Below are 21,563 nucleotides of genomic sequence, written 5' to 3' on the forward strand. Positions count from 1 at the left end.
CAAGGCCAGGTGCTGTAGGAGACCCTCATATCAGGATACCACCTCTAGTGCAACTTCCTGCCACGATGTCAGGTGAATTGGTACAGCGGGTGGTAGTATTCCTAGAAGCCATTCCTACAAAAGGATGACAGGAAATAGCCATGAACCACAGAAATATATCTACTAAACCCGAACTAAATGTATCTCCAACTCAACCTCTCCTTAGTTGGATCCTCAAAATGTTCCTTGTCCCTCCAGCATGAAGGGAAGTATGATGGAGGGGAAGTTGGAATGCAAAGAAATGGGAATCAACCAATAGCGATTCAAATATCTTGTTTTTTTAATATTTAAAAAAATATTTATTTATTTATTTGGCTGCACCGGGTCTTGGTTGTGGCACATGGGATCTTCGTTGCCGTGTGGGACCTAGTTCCCAGCATGTGGGACCTAGTTCCCTGATCAGGGATCAAACCCGGGCCCCCTGCACTAGGAGCGTGGAGTCTTAACCACTGGACCACCGGGGAAGTCCCAAATATCTTGCTTTTTAAACTCTTACAAAACCATATGACCATTTTTCTTCAAGGCTTCAGAAGGGGCCTCTGCAAGTGAAGTGTCCCGAAGTGTACGTTTCAGTAGCTTCCTGGTAAGTCAACTTGTAGGTTATTTTAAATTGCCACCTGCTCCCTTCCCACAGAGCTTCTCCTCTCTCTTATCTGCTTTTCCTACTTCCATAGCACCACCGCTCCTTAAGTACTGTATAACTTATTTATTATGTTTCCCGCTGCTAGATGTTCATTGTTTCTTGTGTCTAGAATAGGGCTAGGTGCATAGTAGATGCTCCAAAAAATTTGCGAATAAATGAATGAAATAAATAATGCATAAATGAGTGAGTGAATAAACTAAATATAATCTAGGATCAGGATTACCATAATCCAGTATTTGGAAATTTAAAAATTTGAGTTCTATTCCAGACTCTGCCACTTTACCTTGACCATGTCATTTAACCTTTCTGGGCTTCTGTTTCCTCGTGCATAAAATTAATTGGCTATTTTTTCATTCAATTAACATCCGTTGCGACACAGCTATGATCAGAGGATACATCATTGTATTCTCTTGTTTCCTTGCTTTCAAATCCTGTTACTCTTGCAGAGCGCGGAACTCGGAGGCTTCAAAATTCCCGCCTCTTCCAGGCCCCGCCCACCCGCCAAGCCCCTGTGTAGACTCCTCCCCTAGTCCGCACAGCCTGCCCCCTTGCAGAAGCCCCGCCTTCCCTAGTCGCAGTCATCCAATGGCCTAGATACACGGCTAGGTGAATACCGAGGGCTTTAGGTGTCCTCCTGGCGCCTGACCAGAGTCTTGGGGAATTCGGTTGCTCTTGAGCAGTCACTTCCCCGAGCTGGCCGAGCCATATGCAGCATCACCAGCTCCCCGAGGTTCCCTCGCAAGGGTCAGACGAGGCTCCCGAGCCCGGTCGCCCCAGTCTCTGGGAGCCCTGGGTCTTCACTGGACGAGGCTCTCGGCGCGCGGAATTCTGGGAGTGGTAGTTTTCTTCCTCCTGGTTCCTTCCAGGTACACTGGTGGCTAAGACTCGCAGGACTACGATTCCCAGACGCCCGAGCGAGTCTCAGGTCACGTGGCCGGCAAGGCCGTTGGGCGGGGGCCTGGCCGGTGCTCCGCAGCTGTCTGTGACACCCGGACCCCGCGGGCCGCTTCGGCCCCCCAGAGAGCCCGGCATGGTACGCGCGGGCGCCGTGGGGTCGCATCTTCCTGCGTCCGGCTTGGACATCTTTGGGGATCTGAGGAAGATGAACAAGCGCCAGGTAACGGAGTCCCGCGTGGGGGGCGCGTCCGGAAGCCGCGACCGGCTGAGACAGCGGCGAGTCGGAGCTCCCCGGATGGGGCTCCCGCAAGGACAGCGCCCCGCGACTGGGGCCGGTGGCGACCCGAGGCTCCCGCCCTGGGCTCTCGGAGGCCCTGGGTTCAAATCCGCACAGACCCACGTGTGGGCACTTAATCGCACTGACAAAAGCGCAATTAGGGGAGCGTAGCCCGGAAGGGGAAGAGAATAGGAACCCCGTCCTTTGGAGGTCGTGTGGTTGAGAAAGCGGGGAGAGATGACTCTACCGCGAGTGACAGCCTTCTGCACGTATTTGAAGGGCCATCCCGTGGAAAAGGGAACAGATTTCTCGGGGGGGTTTCTGAGGCCTGAGGTCCTGAAGGAGGCTGCCCGCGGATGGAAGTGGCAGAAAAGCAGGCAAAAGGGGAGAACTTCCTAGCGATGGGAGCTGTCCAGTAATGCCTCCCGACGCGGTTTCTTCCCATCCCGGGGAGTGTTTTCCCGGCCAGGCTTTGGGACTAAATAAAACTCCTCGTGCGGGAGAGCTCACTGGTGGTGCTCCATCATTGTGGACTGAATCAGTGTTCCAAAAGGGATTCCAGATGTCTTCTCTAACTTCATTCTTGGATTCCGTGGTCTGGCAGCACCTTGAATATCGGAGGCAGCTAGCGTGGGGTCTTTGGGCGACTGGAGTTGATTTCTCACCCCTCTGGGAGAGGGCCTCGGAAGAAGACTTCCTTTATGCCTCTCCTTAGCCCGACCCCCGACCCCGTCCCCCTCTCTCTTTCTTTTTTCCGAGTAGAATTTCAGACTAGTGCAGTAGCGTGGGGGAATTTGGTGACTTGAATCTCATGAACTGTGTTGAGAACCTGGTTGCTTCTAGGTGTGCATGTTAGTTGAGCTCCTGGGAATTTCTGTGATTAAGATGAGTTGTGGCAGAGATTATCGCTATCTGGAAAAACCAACAGCTAATGCCCTGAACATTGATGTGGTTTACAAGAAAATCCTCCAGGAAGTAGAGCTTTACTTAAAAAAAATCTAGACTTAATTGGGTAGGTTTTAAAAATGTCTCTAAAATTGGTACCGATTACCGACTGCAGACTATCAATGAACGCCTTCTGGTGAATCTGTCAATCGCTAAGCCAGTTTGCCTTTTGAAAGCTCTGTATATTCCCACTCTCAGTGATAAGGCCCGTTAGTAGCTGGTTGCATTGTCTGTATTTTGCTAGTCTTCTAATTAAAATTCAGAAGCTCAAATCTGCTGCCTCCTTGTCCTTTTTGTTTTTTGTTTTTTTTAAAGCTTTGTCCTTTTGCTTTTTTCTTTTTCCCTCCACAATAGCATCCTGTGACACCTTGTCAGGCATGCTCGCTCCACCAGTCTTGGAAGAGGGACCTCCTTTTTCTGCTGCCCTTGCTTACAGTTAATTAAGGAAAGAGCCACATGCAAAAACAAGGACTCTTTGTTTCTGCAGTGAGAAAGAGAGGAAGAAAAACAGCCACTGGCATTTCTGCTGCTCTGTCAGCCACAATATCTGGTCTGAAACGTTTGTTTAAAACCCGTAGACATTGGCTATTTCATCTTTGCTTGACAAAGACTGTGAGCTTGCTTCTAAACTCTGCTGGGATGATTAAGTGCCAAGCATACAGAGTTGGTAGGCAAAGATGAACAATAAGAAAAGGCACCAGTGAAATGTGGGGTGTATATTTCCAATCAGCTTGTCAGTAGTTCCATCAAAATTACATTTTCTAGATTCCAGGATTTCAGTCCTAGACTTAGATACTAGGTCCCTTAAAGATAGGGTGCTGGAAGGGTGATGTGTGGTTTTGCAGTTAGCTTGATTGTTAGGTTTCTATATAATTGGCTATCTCTTGAGCAAATAAATGTCTTGCTCAGAGAAGTTTTTTTTTTAGGAATTGATTTTATTTCCTCTCAAAGAATTTTTCAAGCATAGAAAATCATACTGGAAAATATATTCTCAGTACGTGGTCTTTATTAGATAAGTGGCAATATTGTATAATTTTCTTTTATCAGGGTGGAGCCCGATGGTTTGAAAACGTGTATAAAGATGGCAGTCTCTATAGAAAACCATGCCTTGGGGCTTTCCTAATCAGAGCTGCAGTTCATAATGCAACAGCAGTTCTTTACTAAATCCTTTAGGTCAAGCAGAGCAGGTGGTGAAGTTTTTGAACGTGAACGCCAGTGAACAACTTCTGCTTCAGGCTGATGTGGCTAGCAAGGCTGATTTTACTTTAAGCAACCGTTTAACATATTATAGCCCAACACTTGAACAATGTCCGTTTAGCACTCCAGTTTCCTTTTTTGCTCTCCTGGGAATTTAATTTAATTTGATAATTTGCTATTGACAGTTAAGCCAAGGAGTTAAAAAAATGGTATGTAACTTTAATTTTGAATTACATTTATTATCCTATTTTCATTTATTACATCGAAATATGTTATTTTAATGCACCTTTTGTCCCCACTTTTGTAACCTTCACGATTACCTCAAATTACATACTTGCACACAGTTGTAATTTTAGCAAGAGACAGTTTTGAGCTTTGCTTTTCTTTTCCTTCCTATCATATCAGAATGTTTTCATGTTTTGTCACACTCTTCAAAATGATTATTTTAACGGCCTCTATCTTGTCAAATTGCTCTTCCTTTAAATACTTCCCTACCCCCTCCCAGATTTTGAAATTAATCTATGCTCATCATAGGAATTTTAAAGACTAGAGAGTAGTTTAAAGTAGTTTAAATAAGACAGTCCCATCATTCATAATTCCACCATGCTAAGATAGACTCTTAGCATCTTGGGGGATCTCCTTGTGTTTGCTTTATAAACTGTTAAACAGTTTGGGGAGATCCTACTGCAGCCTACATTTTTCACTCAATATGTCTTGAGTGTTTCGTCCTGCCATTAAAGTTCTTTATTCATTGTTTCGAATAGTGCAGTAATTTGCCGTTATTTACTCAGTCATTTCTCTGTTGTTGCTCATTTATTTCCCTTTCCCTTTAAAAATAAGACTGTGATAAGTATCTTTGGGCCGTAATTCCCTATCTGCCTTTAGGTTTAAACTGGTTTAAACTGAATTCCTAGAAGTAGGGTTACTGGGCCAAGAGCAACCTCTTGATACTAATGCTTGACACTAAATTGCTTTCAGAATGGTTATATCAACTTGCATCCCCACCACTGGAATATATGCTTGCCACGCTCTGAGTATTAGCATTAAAACACACACACACGCACACACACACACACACACACACACACACACACACACACAAATAAACAAAAAACCTTTACATTTACTAGGCCGAAAAGGGGCAAGGGGGAGGCAGGATTTGGTTTAAACACTTTGTGTTTATTCGCCACTTATGTTTCTTCTTTGGAATATTAATAGTTTTAAGCTTGTACTTCTTTTTTGTTGTTGCGATTTTAGTGTTTTTCTTACTACTAGTTTATATGTGCCCACCGTGTATTTCTCACTATTTATTCAACAAACTGAATACTTACTTTTTCCCAGGCCTGTGTTGAACATTGGGGACACAGCTGTGAACAAGGCTGAAATGATCCTTGCCTTTGTGGAACTTACAGTTTAGTGTGAAAGATGCATTAAATAATTATATGCATAATTATCAAGGTGATGGATGGTATAAAGAAATACAGGATGCAGTGAGAATATATAGCAGGAGGACACAGGCTGGTCTATAGCAGAGGTTGGCAAACTCCAGCCCACTGCCCGTTTTTATAAATAAAGTTTTATTGGAATTCGGCCATGTTCATTCTTTTACGTATTGTCTGTAGCTGCTTTCCCACTACAATGGTAGAGTTGAGTCATTTCAACAGAGATGATAAGGCCCATAAACCTAAAATATGTATTACCTGGCCCTTTACAGAAAAAGTTTGCTAACTCCTGGTCTAATAGGTCAGGGAGGGCTTCCCTTGGGAACTGATGTTTAAAGTAGGACTTAAAGGTGAGTGAGTGTTAGGTGTGCTAAGGAGAGCCTCCTGGGCCACGACAGTAGCCGGTGAAGGTCCTGGAGTGGAAAGGAGCGTGTGCTTTCTGAATCACTGACAGAGCCCGCCAGTGGAGCTGGAGTGCAGTGAGCTTTACTAGCTGACACTGGAGAGGAGAGGCCATATATCAGACAGGGACTTAGAGATCATATTCACGCATGGAGTGTGGGATGCAATCAAAGAGCCTTATGCAGGGCATAGAGATGAGCCGATGACCAGAGGTGCATTTGAAAACCAGTGCTGAGTGTAGCGTGGAGCACGCGTCGGAAGATGCACGCGTGGACATCGGGAGCCTGCTTAGGAGGTGCTCGCAGTGTCCGACGGGCTGTGCTGGTGACTTAGATGAGCGTGGTGGCAATGGGAATAGAAGGAACTGAACAAATGCCAGACATATTTAGAAGATAGAGAGGATAGAACAAATGGGTGGGGGGGTGACTGCAGACAGCTGGGTGGATGGGAATGCCATGTATTGAGATGAGATCACGAGCACTGAAGCCTTTTTGCAGAAGCTAAGTTCAGTTTTGACCGTGTTGGGTTGGTGCTGCCTTTACAGACATCCGAGTGAGACTGTCAGGGAGGCAGTTGGAAATCTCAGTATTGGGAGCAGTTAGCATGATGGTGCCAGTGCCGGCATTTGAAGGTCCAGTTAGAGGAGGAGGAACTGGCAGGAAGATTAGAAAGAAAGTGGTCGGAGGGTGGACAGTGTGCTATCCTGGAAGCCAGGGGCGGAGAGCTTGTAGAAGTGATCATCTGTGTTGACAGCTGCCAAAAGGTCAGCAATGTGAGGACTGACAGTTGTCCGTTGGATTTAGTGAGCATGTGACTGGGTGTGTAGGCTGAGGGGTGACTGTAGATGGAGAGGAAGAGGAGAAACCTGGGGTAGAAGCTCCTGAGGTTTGGCTGTGAAGAGAGAGTGTAGAAGCCTTACGGAGGATGTGAGGTGGAAGGAGGACTGAAGGTGGGAGAGACTGAAGCCCAGGGGAGGGAGAAGGTGTAGAACAGTGGTCCAGCCTCTGTGCATCAGGACCACCTGCGAGCCGTTTGAGAAACAGGGATGCCAGCACCCCTCCCCTCCCATTGGTTCCATCGGTCTTGGATGGAGACCAGGTGTACCGTGTTCCAAAGGCTCTCCAGGTGATTCTAACGTGCAGCCAAGGCTGAGAACCAATGGTAGAGAACAGCGGTTCTCACACTGTGGTCCCTGGACCAGCAGCTTCAGGGTCACCTGGGAACTTGTTTGAAATGCAAATTCTCAGGCCCCACGTGGGGATGCTAGTGCACACTGAAGTTTGAGAACCGCTGCTGTAAAGGCTGGTCTACACTTTCAAAGTCAGAAGCGTGTAAATCCACCTGCCACATGCCTCCTGGGCCTTCCTGAGTGTCTTCAGCCCCCATTTCTCCAGGCCTTGTGCATTTTTAAGACTATTTAAAACTATATTTAAACTGTGCTTAAAACTGCATTTTAAACTGTATTCGATCCTCAAAAAGAGTCCATAACCCTGCATTCTGTCTCAGTTAAAATTATATTTGGATATTTGAGGAAAACAGTACTGTCCGGAGCCATGTGATCTGAGTCCTAGCTGGAAAGCTAGCAGGTAGTTAAGACGGGACCTAACCTACCTAATCTCACTTGCTCTGAAACACCACTAAAACTGTATATAGTAAAGGGATTTTAAAAAGTCATCAGTTACTCCAAGATAGGAAGCCCAGAAAGGGAAACAAGAGCAATCAAATACTAGAAGCTGGAAAACAGAAGAGTGGCAACTGACAGCTGGAACCAGCAGTGGGGGGACGTGGAGGAATAAGTCTCCACTGCTTACGCTGCAGATGCCGCCAAGACTCAAGGGCTGGCAGTCCCAGGTGTCTCCAGAATGCGCGGGAGGGGGAAGGGGAGGTGGGGCTCAAATGAGTGAGCTGGGCAGAAATGCTGAGACGCAGTTAGAGCCCAGGCTGTCCTCTCCGACTCTACTCAGAGGTTTCCCCTCGCGGGTAGAGGTCTGGAAGCTTCTTCTCTGGAGGGGTAGACAGAAGGTCTTGGAGTAAGGCGGCTGCCAGGCCTCATGGGGGCTGCACGCTGCATGCTGAGGGTGGAGAGACGGAGGTGGGTGGTGGAGGCCCCTGGAGGGCCGGAGTCCGGCCGTGTAGGCGAACACACAGGCCAGAAGAGCAGGCTCACGCGCCCGGGGGGAGGGGCTACTTGAGCTAGAGACATGGTGGGGGATTGAGTAGTTTCAGGGCCAGGTATGCCGCTGAGAGTGGACGGTTCAGGTGGAGGGAGAGGGTCATTGGAGGCGAGGAGGCCCAGGAATTGAGACACCAGAGTGTTGGGTGGGCCATCCACGCTCTTCAGATCACCCAGAGCAAGTGCAGGAGGCAGGCCGAGGCAGGTGCCACAGTCGGAGCCGTCCTGGGGCACAGTGAGGGCGGGCAGCCCTGTGGGCCCTCTGTGGTCTCCGGTGGAGCGAGGGCGGCTTAGAACTAGATGCGGACTCAGTGGCCTTCCTGCCGTGTTCTTAACCAAATGTTTGATGCTCATCATTTAAAACATTTATGAAAACCCTAAACATCTAGGTGTTTCCAGTTTCTGTTCACTTTTGAATTGTAATTTCCGATGCAGAGTAACCTCGTGTAGGACAGAGTGCTGGAAGACTAGGATTCTGCACCCTCATTCGGGACCCTTCTGGCCGTGGGGCTGAGGAGTGTTCTGGGTGAGCTGTGGGCATGTCGGGGCTCTCAGGTTAGACCTCCGCCCTCTGCACTAGAGCGGGAGGCCAAGCCATAGAACCTGAGTGGTGGGTCCCCTCAGGGTTGAAGGTTCTGGGGGATTCTGGAGAGGTAAGAGTCGTACAGAGGCCTTAACAAAGCAGGTCCCACAGATTACTCTGGTTTTTAATTTTTTTCCTTTTCTCTCATGGAAGGAGAGAAGATACATGGGCATTCCATGGTCAGAAGTTGAAATTCTACCTAATTTTGTAGCTTGTGTGAACTAGTTTCATGTCCTAAAATAACAGCTTTTTTTTTTAAAACAAGCTTTGGGTTAGTGAATATTCTGTCACCGGTTCTTACTTTTGGTTTGGCCTTTTTCATTCCAGCTCTATTACCAGGTCTTAAACTTTGCCATGATTGTGTCTTCTGCGCTCATGATCTGGAAAGGCCTGATCGTCCTCACTGGCAGCGAGAGTCCCATCGTGGTGGTGCTGAGGTGGGTCCTGCCAGCTGTCCTACTGCTGCCCAGGACCCAGGAGCAGCGTGGACAACCCAAACTCGGTGTTTTAATTGGATAAAGTTTTAGAGTTTTCTTTCTTGATACCTGTTTTGAGAAGGTTTCTTTTTTTTTTTGGCTTTTGTTGAAAAATCTTTTTCAATAGACAGTTGAGGCCTTTCATCATGTTGATGCTTGTGGTCCAGTGCAATGTGATTCACTTTCATGTTTTAATCCATGTTAAATGACATTTTAATAAGATAGTAATAATGCATTATTTGTGTACACATTGATTTTTAAACATAACTAATTTAAAACTCTTACTTGGTTCTCTTTGTCCCGCATGGGCAGGGAGTCTGTGCCCAGCATGGTGTCTGGTGTTTGCTTAGGTTTCTTCAGCAGCGCTGTGGTAGCTGACTCCTCTCTTCTCAAGACTCTCAAGACTTTTACTCTTAGAAAGCACAGCGTATTCATCTTAGAACAGTTTATACTTTAACTTCCCAGAGCCATGAAGTCATCCAAGGGGAAAAACTTAACAATCAACTTGAAATTAAATAGCGTGTTTGTGAGCCCTTAGGTGCTTGGAGATGCTCTGCTCACGGTGCCTTAGATCGCTGAGTCTCCCGGCAGTGGGAGTGGAGCCCTGTTGTTCCACGGGGAGCAGCGGGCTGGAGCAGTGACGCGGGCCGGGTCACCGCTGGCCAGAGCGGGAGAACCAGCACGCAGGCTTCTTGGCCCCCAAGCCAGTGCCCTTTCCCTCCTCTGGGCCCCGCTGTCACGTGATGGGGCAACAGCTCTGGCCCGGGCTTCACCAGGCCACCCTTCTGTGGCTGGCCAAGGGGCCTGCTTCTAGAGATGCAGCATTTTCATAAACTTAGGAGCCTGAGGATGGCATGGTTCACACACAGAGCTGAGGGGGCCTCTAATTCACTGGTGTTTACACTGTGCTCCAGGGGTGCCCTAGGGTCCAGGTGGATGGGTTAGGAGGGAAAAGGTGACCAAGCTCACGGACTATAGACACCTTAGCCTTGCTTCGGTTGTGATAGCTCCACTTTTATGTACTTTATGTGACTATATTTTACCTGGTAAGATTTCATTTGAAGGAAGGATTTTAAGGCTTTTGAAAAAAAGAAAAAGTTAAGCCCCTCAAATTGAGATGGGCCCAACAAATATGGAAGCTGAGGTCCAACAAGGCCAAGTCGCCCGCATCTCACAGTTACTTTCGGCAGAGCCAGAACTCGGTCCGAGGTGTTCCAGCCCTTCTTCAATCACACAGACACACTGGCGTGCAGAGATTATTGTGAAATTGCAGTACATGGGGACTTTTTTTTTTTTAAAGCATCCTTTACAATTCTAAAGCAATTTGGCTTGTCAGTATAAACTGTTGACATCATGAGGGATGTGTGACCTTGGGGAACACTGACCTTGGGGGAATCCCTGGCCCTTGAGGAAAGCAAGAGTAAGTTGTTATAGTGAAACATTTCAAAGGACTGCCTTCCTAATGGGGCACGATAATGACTCTTGCTGCCAAACTTCAGCGTACTCATCCTGCCTCTGAGACTTGTTCAGGGAGTTTTTTTTTTAAAACTGCTGTCCTTGTTATCACAGACTGAGATGGTTTTCTAGAAACTTCTTCCCACTGCATGTCTTCAGGAATTTTGTCAAAGGAGTAAAGATGAAGCAGTAGGTGAAGAAATTATCCTAAGCATTTTAGCCATCATTGGCTTTTACTTCGAAGAGTCCACATTTTTCTTAGTTCTTTTTCTACCTAATACAAACTGCAGAGCGACCCGCTAGTGCCCTTTTCATACTCAAATCCAAGAAGAAATCGCTCCCTTTCTCACCATTATCACCTTGAGCCATCAGAAGGAAATTGCTGTGGTTTGTTTTATATCAGAGACCTGCTTGACTGTTGATGAAAGCGGATATTCTAAGTGGTATGTTTGTTGTATTCTTTATGGGTTGAAATATTCACCTGGTGTGAACATAATTCTGATGTGACTTTGTGTTTCTTTCCAGTGGCAGCATGGAGCCCGCCTTTCACAGGGGCGACCTTCTGTTCCTAACAAATTTCCGAGAAGACCCGATTAGAGCTGGTGAAATCGTTGTTTTTAAAGTCGAAGGCCGAGACATTCCAATAGTTCACAGAGTAATCAAAGTTCATGAAAAGTAAAGAGGCTTTACTTCTCTTTGGTTTTGTTTTGTAGACACAACTGTGGACAGTTTGAATGGTTGATTAGAAAGTAGCAGAAACACTGGATTATGTTCCTAGTTTTGCCATTTAGTAATTGGGTGACTTTGAACCTGCTACTTAACTGAGTCTGTAAGATGGGAATAATACTTTATCCACAGTAACCCACAGGGTGATTATGTGAATGAAATGAACTGATGTTTACTAAAGCACTTGAAAAACGAATTGCTGCACAATGTACACTGGAATGTATTCTTGCAGAATATTAGCTATTTGAAGGAGTCTCAAAGAAAATCAAATCTCATGGTAATTAAGAATAATTTTCGTAAGAGAATTATCTTCTGAAATGCAGAAAGCTACCTGTTTCTCAGTGTCACTTTGGACAAACTGGCATTCTCAGCAGTAATATTAGCCCTGGATGAATAAAAATTCCTTTCCCCATCTCTTCCCATGATTTGATCATTGCATATCCTGCATTAATTCTCCCCACCACAGATGGCTTTGCCTTTTCCTTAAATGCCAGTGATGACTTATTAAAACACTTCTTGGGAACCAGAAACAATGACTTCTAGCTCAAACGTATTAAGTTTCCATGAGAGAGTACAGTCACGTGATTAGCGAAAACGTTACATACGTGGTTATTCATTTACCTTTATGCAGCTTAGTATAGCATTTTACCTGCATGAGTTATGGGATTAAAGTTAGGTATATATATGTATTTTTTAAATAATGGAGCATTGCTCATTCTCTCTCTGTGTGTGTGTGTGTGTGTTTGTGTTTGTGTGTCTAACTATTTGTACATTTCTGGTATGAGATTCTTATTCCATTCACTGCTTCCAGGTATTCCCCAAAGTTGTTTGATACTAAAAATATTCACTTCATTTTACTCTAAACATTAGAATGATGTTTCAGTTTGTGTTAAAACACTGGTATTGCACTAACATTACCTTGTTAGTAGTACTTGTTAACTTACTGATGAAGAAATACGCTCAGTCATGATGCGACAGAACTCTCACCTGATTTTAAAACAATGTCCAAAGATGGGAAATTGTGCATTTCCTGTAGAGCTGCACTAGCCAATGAGTTCGCCACCCGCAATATATGGTTACTGAGCACTTGAAATGTAACTAGTGTGAAATATACACCAGGTTTCAAAGACTTAGTACCAAAAAAGACAGAGAGTATCTCAATAATAATTTTAGATTGATTATATGTTGAAGGAATACTTTTGATATATTGAGTTAAATAAAATATATTATTAAAATAAAAAAAAAACAAAGATGAGAAATTGTTCAAAGTTAAGGAAATAATGATGCTTTGCTTTCGTGAATTGTGAGAGATGGCCCGGGTTTTTCTACTCTTAATTTATTTTATAACCATGGCTACAAATCCGCTCGCTCTTTTGGGCGTGGTTTCAAATCTTTGTGGGCTTTTAATATTTTATCAGATTATTTAGTGCATTTTCTCATTTGTCTTATTGAAAAAAGACCCTCTTTGTAGCTCTATAAGGCTATAATATTGTGTTTCTAGTATCAAGGCTGTGTAAGCACCAGTTTACAATGTTTAAAATGAATCCCCCCTGTCTCTTTAACACAGTGGTTTTATGCCGTTTGTAATTCCTGTTTGTTTGCAAACTGGATTGTAATCCACTTTGCACAGTGGTGAAGGAAATAAGGCATTAACACATCCCACATTTGGTAAGGAAAAATAAGCTTGAGGAGAGCTAAGAGCACATTTGTGTTTGAATTACCTTGTGCTCAAATCTGTGTAATCTGGGACCAAGTTCATGTGTCGAGTGAAGAGGAATATAATCTGTGTTAACCAGTTGGTCTGTGGGGATGAAGAATGGATGGAAACAGATGCTGGAGCTAAGCATTGCCTTCCTGGTGCCCTTGTGCTTCGCCATGCTTTTTGGTTATCAGGGTAACTTAAGTGTTTTAGAATTTAAGTCTACAAAATTGTCATTAGATTTGTGCTTTAGTTGAATGGTTGTCTGCCAGCAAGCACCTTAGACCAAGAAAGATCAAGTTATCTTTGACTGCTTTTCTCAGTGCCCAAATCTGCCTGTGAAGTGTTGGCCAGGCTAATGCTTTTCTAACGATGCTGTGCTGAAAATAATTTTTGAAAGGACATTGTTTTGCTTTCCAGAGATAATGGAGACATCAAATTTCTGACTAAAGGAGATAATAATGAAGTTGACGATAGAGGCTTGTACAAAGAAGGCCAGAACTGGCTCGAAAAGAAGGATGTGGTGGGGAGAGCCAGAGGGTGAGTGAGGATTAACTTTTAAGTTATACAGAAGATTCAGAAACCAGAAAAATATTTAGAAACAAAGAAACCAAGGTTAATAGAATGATACATTACAGAGATTATACGTCAGGAGAGTTGTAAGCAGTTATTCTTTGTACTGTAAAGACTAAACAAAATTCAGAACTTCCTAAGGGCCTGAAATCTAACGCTGAATGCAAGTATGCTGTCTGTATCATGGGTTTAATTCTATTTTTGAAATAAATCCTCACCTAGAGATTATTTATAGATTTTAAATAACAATTATAAGAAATCCTTTCAGAAATAACTACTGTGTAACACTGTGATGAATATTCTAGGTATTCCTTGTACCTATATAGATGTGTGTATGCATATATAATTTTACATAGAAGAGTTTTATTTTTTCACCCAAGAGAAGGTTGCACATAGCTTTCTGTGTCAAATCTACACCTATATCTTTTTTTTTTTTTTTTTTTTTTTGCGGTACGCGGGCCTCTCACCGTTGTGGCCTCTCCCGTTGTGGAGCACAGGCTCCGGGCGCACAGGCTCAGCGGCCATGGCTCACGGGCCCAGCCGCTCCGCGGCACGTGGGATTCTCCCGGACCGGGGCACAAACCCGTGTCCCCTGCACCGGCAGGCAGACTCTCAACCACTGCGCCACCAGGGAAGCCCTACACCTATATCTTTTTAAACGACTGCATAATGTTCCTCTGAGAATCATAACTGATTTCACTAGTCCTCTTTTGGTCAACATTTAGATTATGTCCTGGTTTTTACTACTAAGAAAAGTTCTGTGATAAAATTTTTAATACCCACCTTTGCATAATTGTTCCAGCCATGAGTTCTACTTCTGATTGACACAGCAGAGAGTCTGTCCTGTTATTAAATACCAAAGGAGATTCTCCTCATCTCTTGGTGACCCTTTTTATATTTAACCCTTTCTAGAAATGTCTCCTTTCATTGAAATCCTACCAGCTGTGTAAGGCTGGAGAACACCGGTGACCATTTTCTAAGATGCAGCTTTATTCATCAGCTCGTAGTTTAAGGCCTCTTTCGACCCCTTTCCTCCCTCTGCTCACCTTTTAACCATTTCTCCTCTGTTGCAATAATCCCACCTGGATATCTGCAGGGAGATGACAGGGACCTGCAGCTGGTCAGTCCTGTATTTCTAGACACTCTGGTGAGAGGCTGTGTATAAGTGAGAGGTTGATGCCACTGATTTTCAAGCAGACTGGAGGGTACTAAGGGAGTGTTACCTTGTTTCCTATCAGTGACATGATGGACACTTGGGTCAAACTGATTCCATATTGACATTAATTTTGTCAGCATGATCATTGGCTGGTTTATCCTGGCTTATCCGCTCTGGGATCATAATCATGTTTGGGTATAAATTACGGGATTCACATTTGTGTCCACTGCCCAACCGACTTCTTTGTTACATCTGAAAAGTGCTGTGCAATGAAAATGATGAGGATTCCTTCAGTTACAAACTATTGGGTTGCCAAAAAGTTTGTTCAGGTTTTCCCGTAAGATTTAAACCCGAACGAACTTTTTGGCCAATCCAGTAATTATTCATGTGCTTTCAAAGCTCTCTCGCACAGCAGTTTATATATAGGCTATCTGAATCTTACATCTCTACTAAGAAAAATTAAGAACTCGATTTGCCCTTTCTGTTGTACAAGTGGCTCAACTAATTATTTTCATTCTGTTAGGGTGAAATGCAGCAAGTGAAGACAAGTAGCATCTCTAGATCCTAATTTGCCTTCTTAAAAAGTTGTCCTGGCTGTTAGCGCTAATGCTTTTTACTAATAAAACCTTCTGAGACAGGAGTGAATATTGTTTTATGGCCCCAATCAGTGTTGTTCCCAAGGAAGACGTTTTCCTATGCTGATTTATAGTGTTTTCAAGTATTGCTATCATTATATTACAAACACTTTTTACACTTCTGGCTTTTTATCCCACAATTTAGGTTTTTACCATATGTTGGTATGGTCACCATAATAATGAACGACTATCCAAAATTCAAGGTAGGAATTTATGTGTACGTCTTTATTTTTTAAGAAAATACTGGCGCTTTTATACATGCAGCTGTAAAGATGCAGTCTGTTAAGAATGTTCTGCTAGCTAATTCTTCTGCAGAGTATTTGTAGTTAATGACAAATTAATATACTCATTTTAATTATGTTTTAAATTATTGAAATTAATTATTGAAAGTAAGTACTTCCACCTTTTATGTTTATATAGTGTGTTCTAAAATGGCACCTATATAGTTTTTGCTTTTTATTATGGAAATCTTTAAACATATGAAAAAAGTTGTACAATAAGCCCAGTAATGCTTATCTCCCAACTTCAACAAAAATAGTATCCATAAGTATATATATATATATTTTTTGCGGTACGCGGGCCTCTCACTGTTGTGGCCTCTCCCGTTGTGGAGCACAGGCTCTGGACGCGCAGGCTCAGCGGCCATGGCTCACAGGCCCAGCCGCTCCATGGCATGTGGGATCCTCCCGGACCGGGGCATGAACCCGTGTCCCCTGCATCGGCAGGCGGACTCTCAACCGCTGCGCCACCAGGGAAGCCCCCATATGTTTTTTTAATCACTTGAAGCACAGTGGGAAACCTACACATGAATGAGTAGCACATTAGCAGTGTTTGTTGGGTGTGTGATCCTTGGTCCATCAATATATTTGGGGGTTTTAACTGTTACGTGTTATTGAACAGCTCATTTCGAGAACAAAGCATGTGGAAGAGGTCATCTTTTGATCCTGTCCTCAGTCCAGTATTGACCAGACTTTATCTGAATACATTTATAGACCAAATTTGTTTGTAGTCCTCACGGTAATTTTCCGCTGTGTTTTCTTTGCAGTACGCTCTTTTGGCTGTAATGGGTGCATATGTGTTACTAAAACGTGAATCCTAAAATGAAGGGCAATTCCTGGGACCAGACAGAAATAAATTCTGTTGAAAAAGAGAAAAGCTAATATATTTGCAATGTTCCACTTTCTGTATAAAAGGAAACAATGTGGAGACATTTTTGTCTTGTTTGAATAAACGATTCATCAGTGAAGATTGTTTTCTTTTGTGGACTCTGATTTGAGTGTGCTCAGTCTCTCTGCTTCTCGTGGTGATCATTCTAAACCAAGCTTGAGGGTCTGCAGCACTTCAAGAATCAGGCAGGCCGTCTCTGGGCCCGGCCTGCTAGTGGGATAATGTATAGTCCAAACGTGATATAGTTGTAACACCTGAGTTTCAAAAATAAAATTCTTCTCATAGCATTTCCACGAGAAACAGACAGGCCCTTAAAAGAAAATGATTTCTTATTTATTGAAGTGTAGTCTGATAAACGAATAAAACCTAAAACCTTTTTAGAAGGAAAGGTGTAATCTGCTTTGTTCTTGTGGCCTGGTGTATCTTGAGATGGTTGGATAAATTATTTGAAAAGTGTCTGATAAATTATGACAACGGTGTGTACTCCTTTGACAAACTGCTCGAAGCACAGAAGGGTAGAAGGGCTGTGTCCTTTGTCCCCTCAGTCTCCCTCTCCACTTCCCAGGGATCTCCACTGTTACAGTTCAGTTTCGTTATCTTTGCACTGTACACAGTCCTGAATATAAAATAGTCCCTCGTTAAACCTCTTTCAGACCCTCGTGTCCCAGCTGCTGCCTTAGGTGCTAGGGATACTGAGTCCCAGCCTGGATGGAGGTTCCAGTGTAGTAGAAGGAACAGGTGATAAACCGACGTGTGATTTCAGGAGGGACAGTTGCTGTGGGAAAGAAGCATATAGAGGGTGCTTTTCACATGGGTCAGGGGAGACCTCTGAGGAGGGGACGTAGAGCAGAGTTAAAAGAAACGAGAGGAGGGGGCTTTCCTGGTGGTCCAGTGGTTAAGACTCTGTGCTTCCACTACAGGGGGCAAGGGTGGGGCAAGGGTTTGGCTAAGGGTTCAATCCCTGGTTGGGGAACTAAGGGCCAAAGAAAAAAGAAAAAAATAGAAACACTCCCAGGGAACACTGGTGCTGCTGGTGCCCGGACCACACTGCAAAGTGTTAAGGGAATAAAAAGGAGGCCAGTGGTATTTTCAGATACTCTCTTCAGTTTTGCCAAAACGTTCTCTCTTCACCGAACAATACGATGTTGACATCCTTTTCAGTCAGAACTTAGAAATCTACCTCATTCTTTCAGGTTTGTTCATTTCTGATCTAACAATTTAGAATCCTGCCTGGTAGCTTAACCACCCATGGGCCTTGAGCATAACTTCCCTCAACCTCAACTGGAAGATGAGAACTGCTCTCACCTCCCTGCATGTCCCCAGGAACTAGTAGATGATTCCTTAGCCCAATGCTGCCCACGTACGCAGTTTGCACTCTGTACATGTCACCCGTGGTTACGTGTGTTTTCCTCTTCGGCATAACCTGTGCTTTCACACACCTGTACAGTCACTTTGTGACTGAGCTGTGATTTGGGGACGACCAGCAGGTGTGATCCGTGGCGGGCAGCCTGCCCTTTAATCCTTAATCGCTGCTAAAATAGGCTGTTGCAATAATGGACCTCATCCTGTTGAAATCAGTGAAGTGAAAGAAAAATTTACAGGATGCTTTCTAAAAACATTATTCTCTGGTGCCCTTTAATAAACTCTTTTTTAAGAAAAGTAGGTTTTTCATCCCTGAACTAAAGGTGGAATTTCAAATGTTGGGTCAAAACTTTATTATTTTATCATCTTTCTGGGGTTCTGTAGTTGGTTAATATAAACTTTAAAAAGCTCCGTAATGTGGCTAAGCTTTTCGGTAATCCTTTGAACATGCCTGACATTCTGAAATAAACTTTACAAAGACAGGTAAGAACCCAGACACAGTTCAGCCAGTGCCATTTGGTTGTGGCTTGTTAGAAAGTATGATCTCTTTTGGCCTTTTAGAGGCCACTGGTCTTTATCAAATGGAAATGATGGAAGTTAATGCTGGATCGATGTTCTTTTATCTGGAGTCTCAGTTGCAGCCTCGATGTCTGGAACGAGAACCAGGCCTGTATCTGGGCAGACAAAACTAGCACTGCGGTGTGGCAGTGGATTCACTGAGTAGAACCTCTTGCTGGGAGCTTCTGTATGCTTCTGGGACACACATTTCTCACGTGGTTGAGCAACTGCTTTTCCATTTCACGACAGCTTAGAAACCTCAAGGTGAAGGTGTCTGGTGGACACTGGCCAAGCAAGGATACCCACCGAGAAGGGAGAAGACCAAGTATAAAAAACAGTGGAAGGGACTTCCCTGGTGGCGCAGTGGTTGAGAGTCCGCCTGCCGATGCAGGAGACACAGGTTCGTGCCCCCGTCTGGGAAGATCCCATATGCCGCAGAGCGGCTGGGCCCGTGAGCCATGGCCGCTGAGCCTGCGCGTCCGGAGCCTGTGCTCCACAACGGGAGAGGCCACAGCAGTGAGAGGCCCGCGTACCGCAAAAAACAAACAAACAAACAAACAAACAAACAAAAAAAAAAACAGTGGAAGGATTTCAAGACACCACCTAGTGGAGGGACAGACAGCTCATGCTCAGCTCACAAAGGACTCTGATACACAAGGACACTTACACAGAAGCTAAATGGTGTTTGCTATTCTGTATTTTAAGATCGATTTAGGTTTCTATCAGAAACTGGAAATTTTCTACTGTGGAATTAAGCTTCCGTTTTTTAAAAAGGTTAGTGGTGGAACCTCTGATTTCCCAACCCACAGGTCTCAGTCCTGCCTTTTTCCCTTTGACAATGAATGTGTCAGTCCTGTGCAGATGCTAGACACACACACACCCTGAAACGACCAGATAGTGGGCTCTAAACTCCTCTATAAAATTTTTGCCACTGTCCCAAGCAAGCAAGCCTGGGCAGATGAAACATTCTTGCGAAGTGGAAGCGGTCTGACTTCTAAGTAAGCCAGGTAGAAGAGTCTTTAAATAAAGAAGCCAGCCTGGCGTCCGCTCCATTGAAAACTGCCCAGGTGGCTCCTGCGGCCAGGGTTGAAGCCCACTGAGAAACGTCCGCACAGATTAGTCAGGAGCAAATGTGATTAGGATGCTTGACTGTTCACATCTTCCATTTCGTCTTCATGAAGTCATTTGCAGATTGCATGGTAGGAAAAAGCCAGACATGCACCGTTTCTATGTGCTACCCTCTCCCCGCCCTTTCCCACACCCAGCTGATGCTAGCCATCTTGATTAACGGTCTCCGGGTTTCTGCTTCAGTACCTCGTCTTACTAAGTAGCCTTTGGCCCGGCACACGGGTCGGTCTGTTTAGTCTCAACCTGAAAATCCAGGCGGAGATCCATCCATCCCCACTCTGTGGGTTCAGCAGTTCGCTTAGTTTCCAGTGAGAGGCATGGGGACGGGGGGGTGCAGTGGAAAGAGGCTCTGGAGTCACCGTGGTTTAAGCCTTGCCTCCACCTACTAGATATGTAGCTTGTAACTGATGAGACTCAGTTTCCTTATGTCCAGAATGAGTGTCCAGGTGGGCGAAGGATTTGTTAGATGCTTGGTGTTCATCAAACAGGGCTTTACGCTTTCTTCCTCAAGGTCACTGGAGTTTGACCACTTAGAATTTGTTTATTTTTTAAGCCCCCATGTCCTCGTGAACGTTCTTCCCTATCGTTTTTGGCCGTGAATTCTACTACGTTTTCTCTGGATTTTAAATCTGCTTCCCTGCATTGTTGCAGACGTATCAATGGACATTTGCCCCCAGAGCCTTTGCTTTTAGCCACATGAAGCTTCAGGAAGATGTAGCAGAGGGGAAGACCCTTTGCCACGTGACCTTGGGGGCGAAGCCTTCTGTTGTAGTTTTCTCTGGGCTTCTTCCCCTTCAGCCCTCACCCAAACACTATCCACTACATGCCTCCTGTCAGGTGTAATCTTCTCCCTGCAGGTGTTTAGCTTTTGCCATATGGCAGGAATTTTGGGGAACAATTTAGAGCAGTTTTAGGTCCACAGCAAAATTGAATAGAAAGTACCAGACGTTCTCCCTGCCCCACAAACGCACAACCTCCCCTACTATCAAAGCCCCTACTCTCAAAGCCAGCATGGTAGTATATTTGTTACATTTATGAACCTACATTACACGAAGCTATCACCCAAATTCCATAGTTTACATCAGGGCTCACTGTTCTGGGTTTTTTTGAATTTTATTTATTTTTTTATACAGCAGGTTCTTACTAGTTATCCATTTTATACATATTAGTGTATACATGTCAATCCCAATCTCCCAATTCATCCCACCACCACCTCCCGCCCTCCACTTTCCCCCTTTGGTGTCCATACGTTTGTTCTCCACATCTGTGTCGCTACAGGGCTCACTCTTGGAGTTGTACATCTTATGAGTGTTGACAAATGTGTCATGACATGTATTCACCATTGTGGTGTCATACAGAATAGTTTTACTGCCCTAAAAACCTTCTGCCTATTCATCCATCCCTCCCCCCACCTCTAGCAACAACTGATCTTGGTCCTGTCTCCATAGTTTTGCCTTTTACAGAATATAAAACAAGCAACACCGCAAAACAGAAAAGAAAATCCTCTGGACACCCTGTCTACTCCACTCAGCGTTCTTTGGTTCTCTCAGGTGCTCTGGGGCCCCAGGTGGCCTCTCTGGGACCTCATGCCTTGAGGACATAGCTCCTAAACGAATATGCAAACAGTAGTAACTAATAGGGGCATATTGTCTACCTCTCAGGAGTATTTACATTTTAGTCATGAATTTGTGAAAAAGCTCAAGGCCTTACATGTGGGGTCATTACGGATGCCCGAGTAGCTGAGATAGAAAAATCAGAGGTTTGGAGGAGTGGGAGTTCCCCAAGTCTCTGGAATCACGCTTTTGCTTTGGTTACATGGCAGGGATTATGTCTGAGCTGATGCAGCCCTTGCACAGCTGCTCATAACCACGACCTGCTGAAAACGGATTTATGCAAAACGCCTGCCACCAACCCACCCTGCTGCCACACACACGCCCACGTGTGCAGGTAAGTGGCTTTTGATGGATTAGCTAGTTTAAAATTTCGGTCTGAAATTGGTTAAATAAAAAAAATCAAAATAACGAGTTTGT

At 44.5% G+C, this 21,563-nt stretch overlaps 1 protein-coding gene across 1 annotated transcript; it reads left to right on the forward strand.

Annotated features, from left to right (window-relative positions):
• The first annotated feature begins 1,623 nt into the window (after positions 1-1,623).
• On the forward strand, positions 1,624-16,564 carry SEC11C (SEC11 homolog C, signal peptidase complex subunit). Its single transcript, XM_082667908.1, has 6 exons — positions 1,624-1,799; positions 8,926-9,035; positions 11,055-11,204; positions 13,375-13,494; positions 15,464-15,521; positions 16,364-16,564. Exons 1-6 carry the CDS (start codon positions 1,713-1,715, stop codon positions 16,415-16,417), a joined length of 579 nt encoding a protein of 192 aa, XP_082524034.1. The 5' UTR covers positions 1,624-1,712; the 3' UTR covers positions 16,418-16,564.
• The last annotated feature ends 4,999 nt before the right edge of the window (positions 16,565-21,563 follow it).

The sequence above is a fragment of the Grampus griseus genome, assembly GCF_964374135.1.
Source record: "Grampus griseus genome assembly, chromosome: 12".
NCBI lineage: Eukaryota > Metazoa > Chordata > Mammalia > Artiodactyla > Delphinidae > Grampus > Grampus griseus.

Bases quoted from the DNA above. Each gene is read 5' to 3' on its own strand.
- SEC11C (XM_082667908.1), top strand. From the start codon at position 1,713: ATGGTACGCGCGGGCGCCGTGGGGTCGCATCTTCCTGCGTCCGGCTTG. The intron at 1,800-8,925 runs GTAACGGAGTCC...TTTTCATTCCAG, and splicing joins GGAAGATGAACAAGCGCCAG to CTCTATTACCAGGTCTTAAA. The intron at 11,205-13,374 runs GTAAAGAGGCTT...TTTGCTTTCCAG, and splicing joins GTAATCAAAGTTCATGAAAA to AGATAATGGAGACATCAAAT.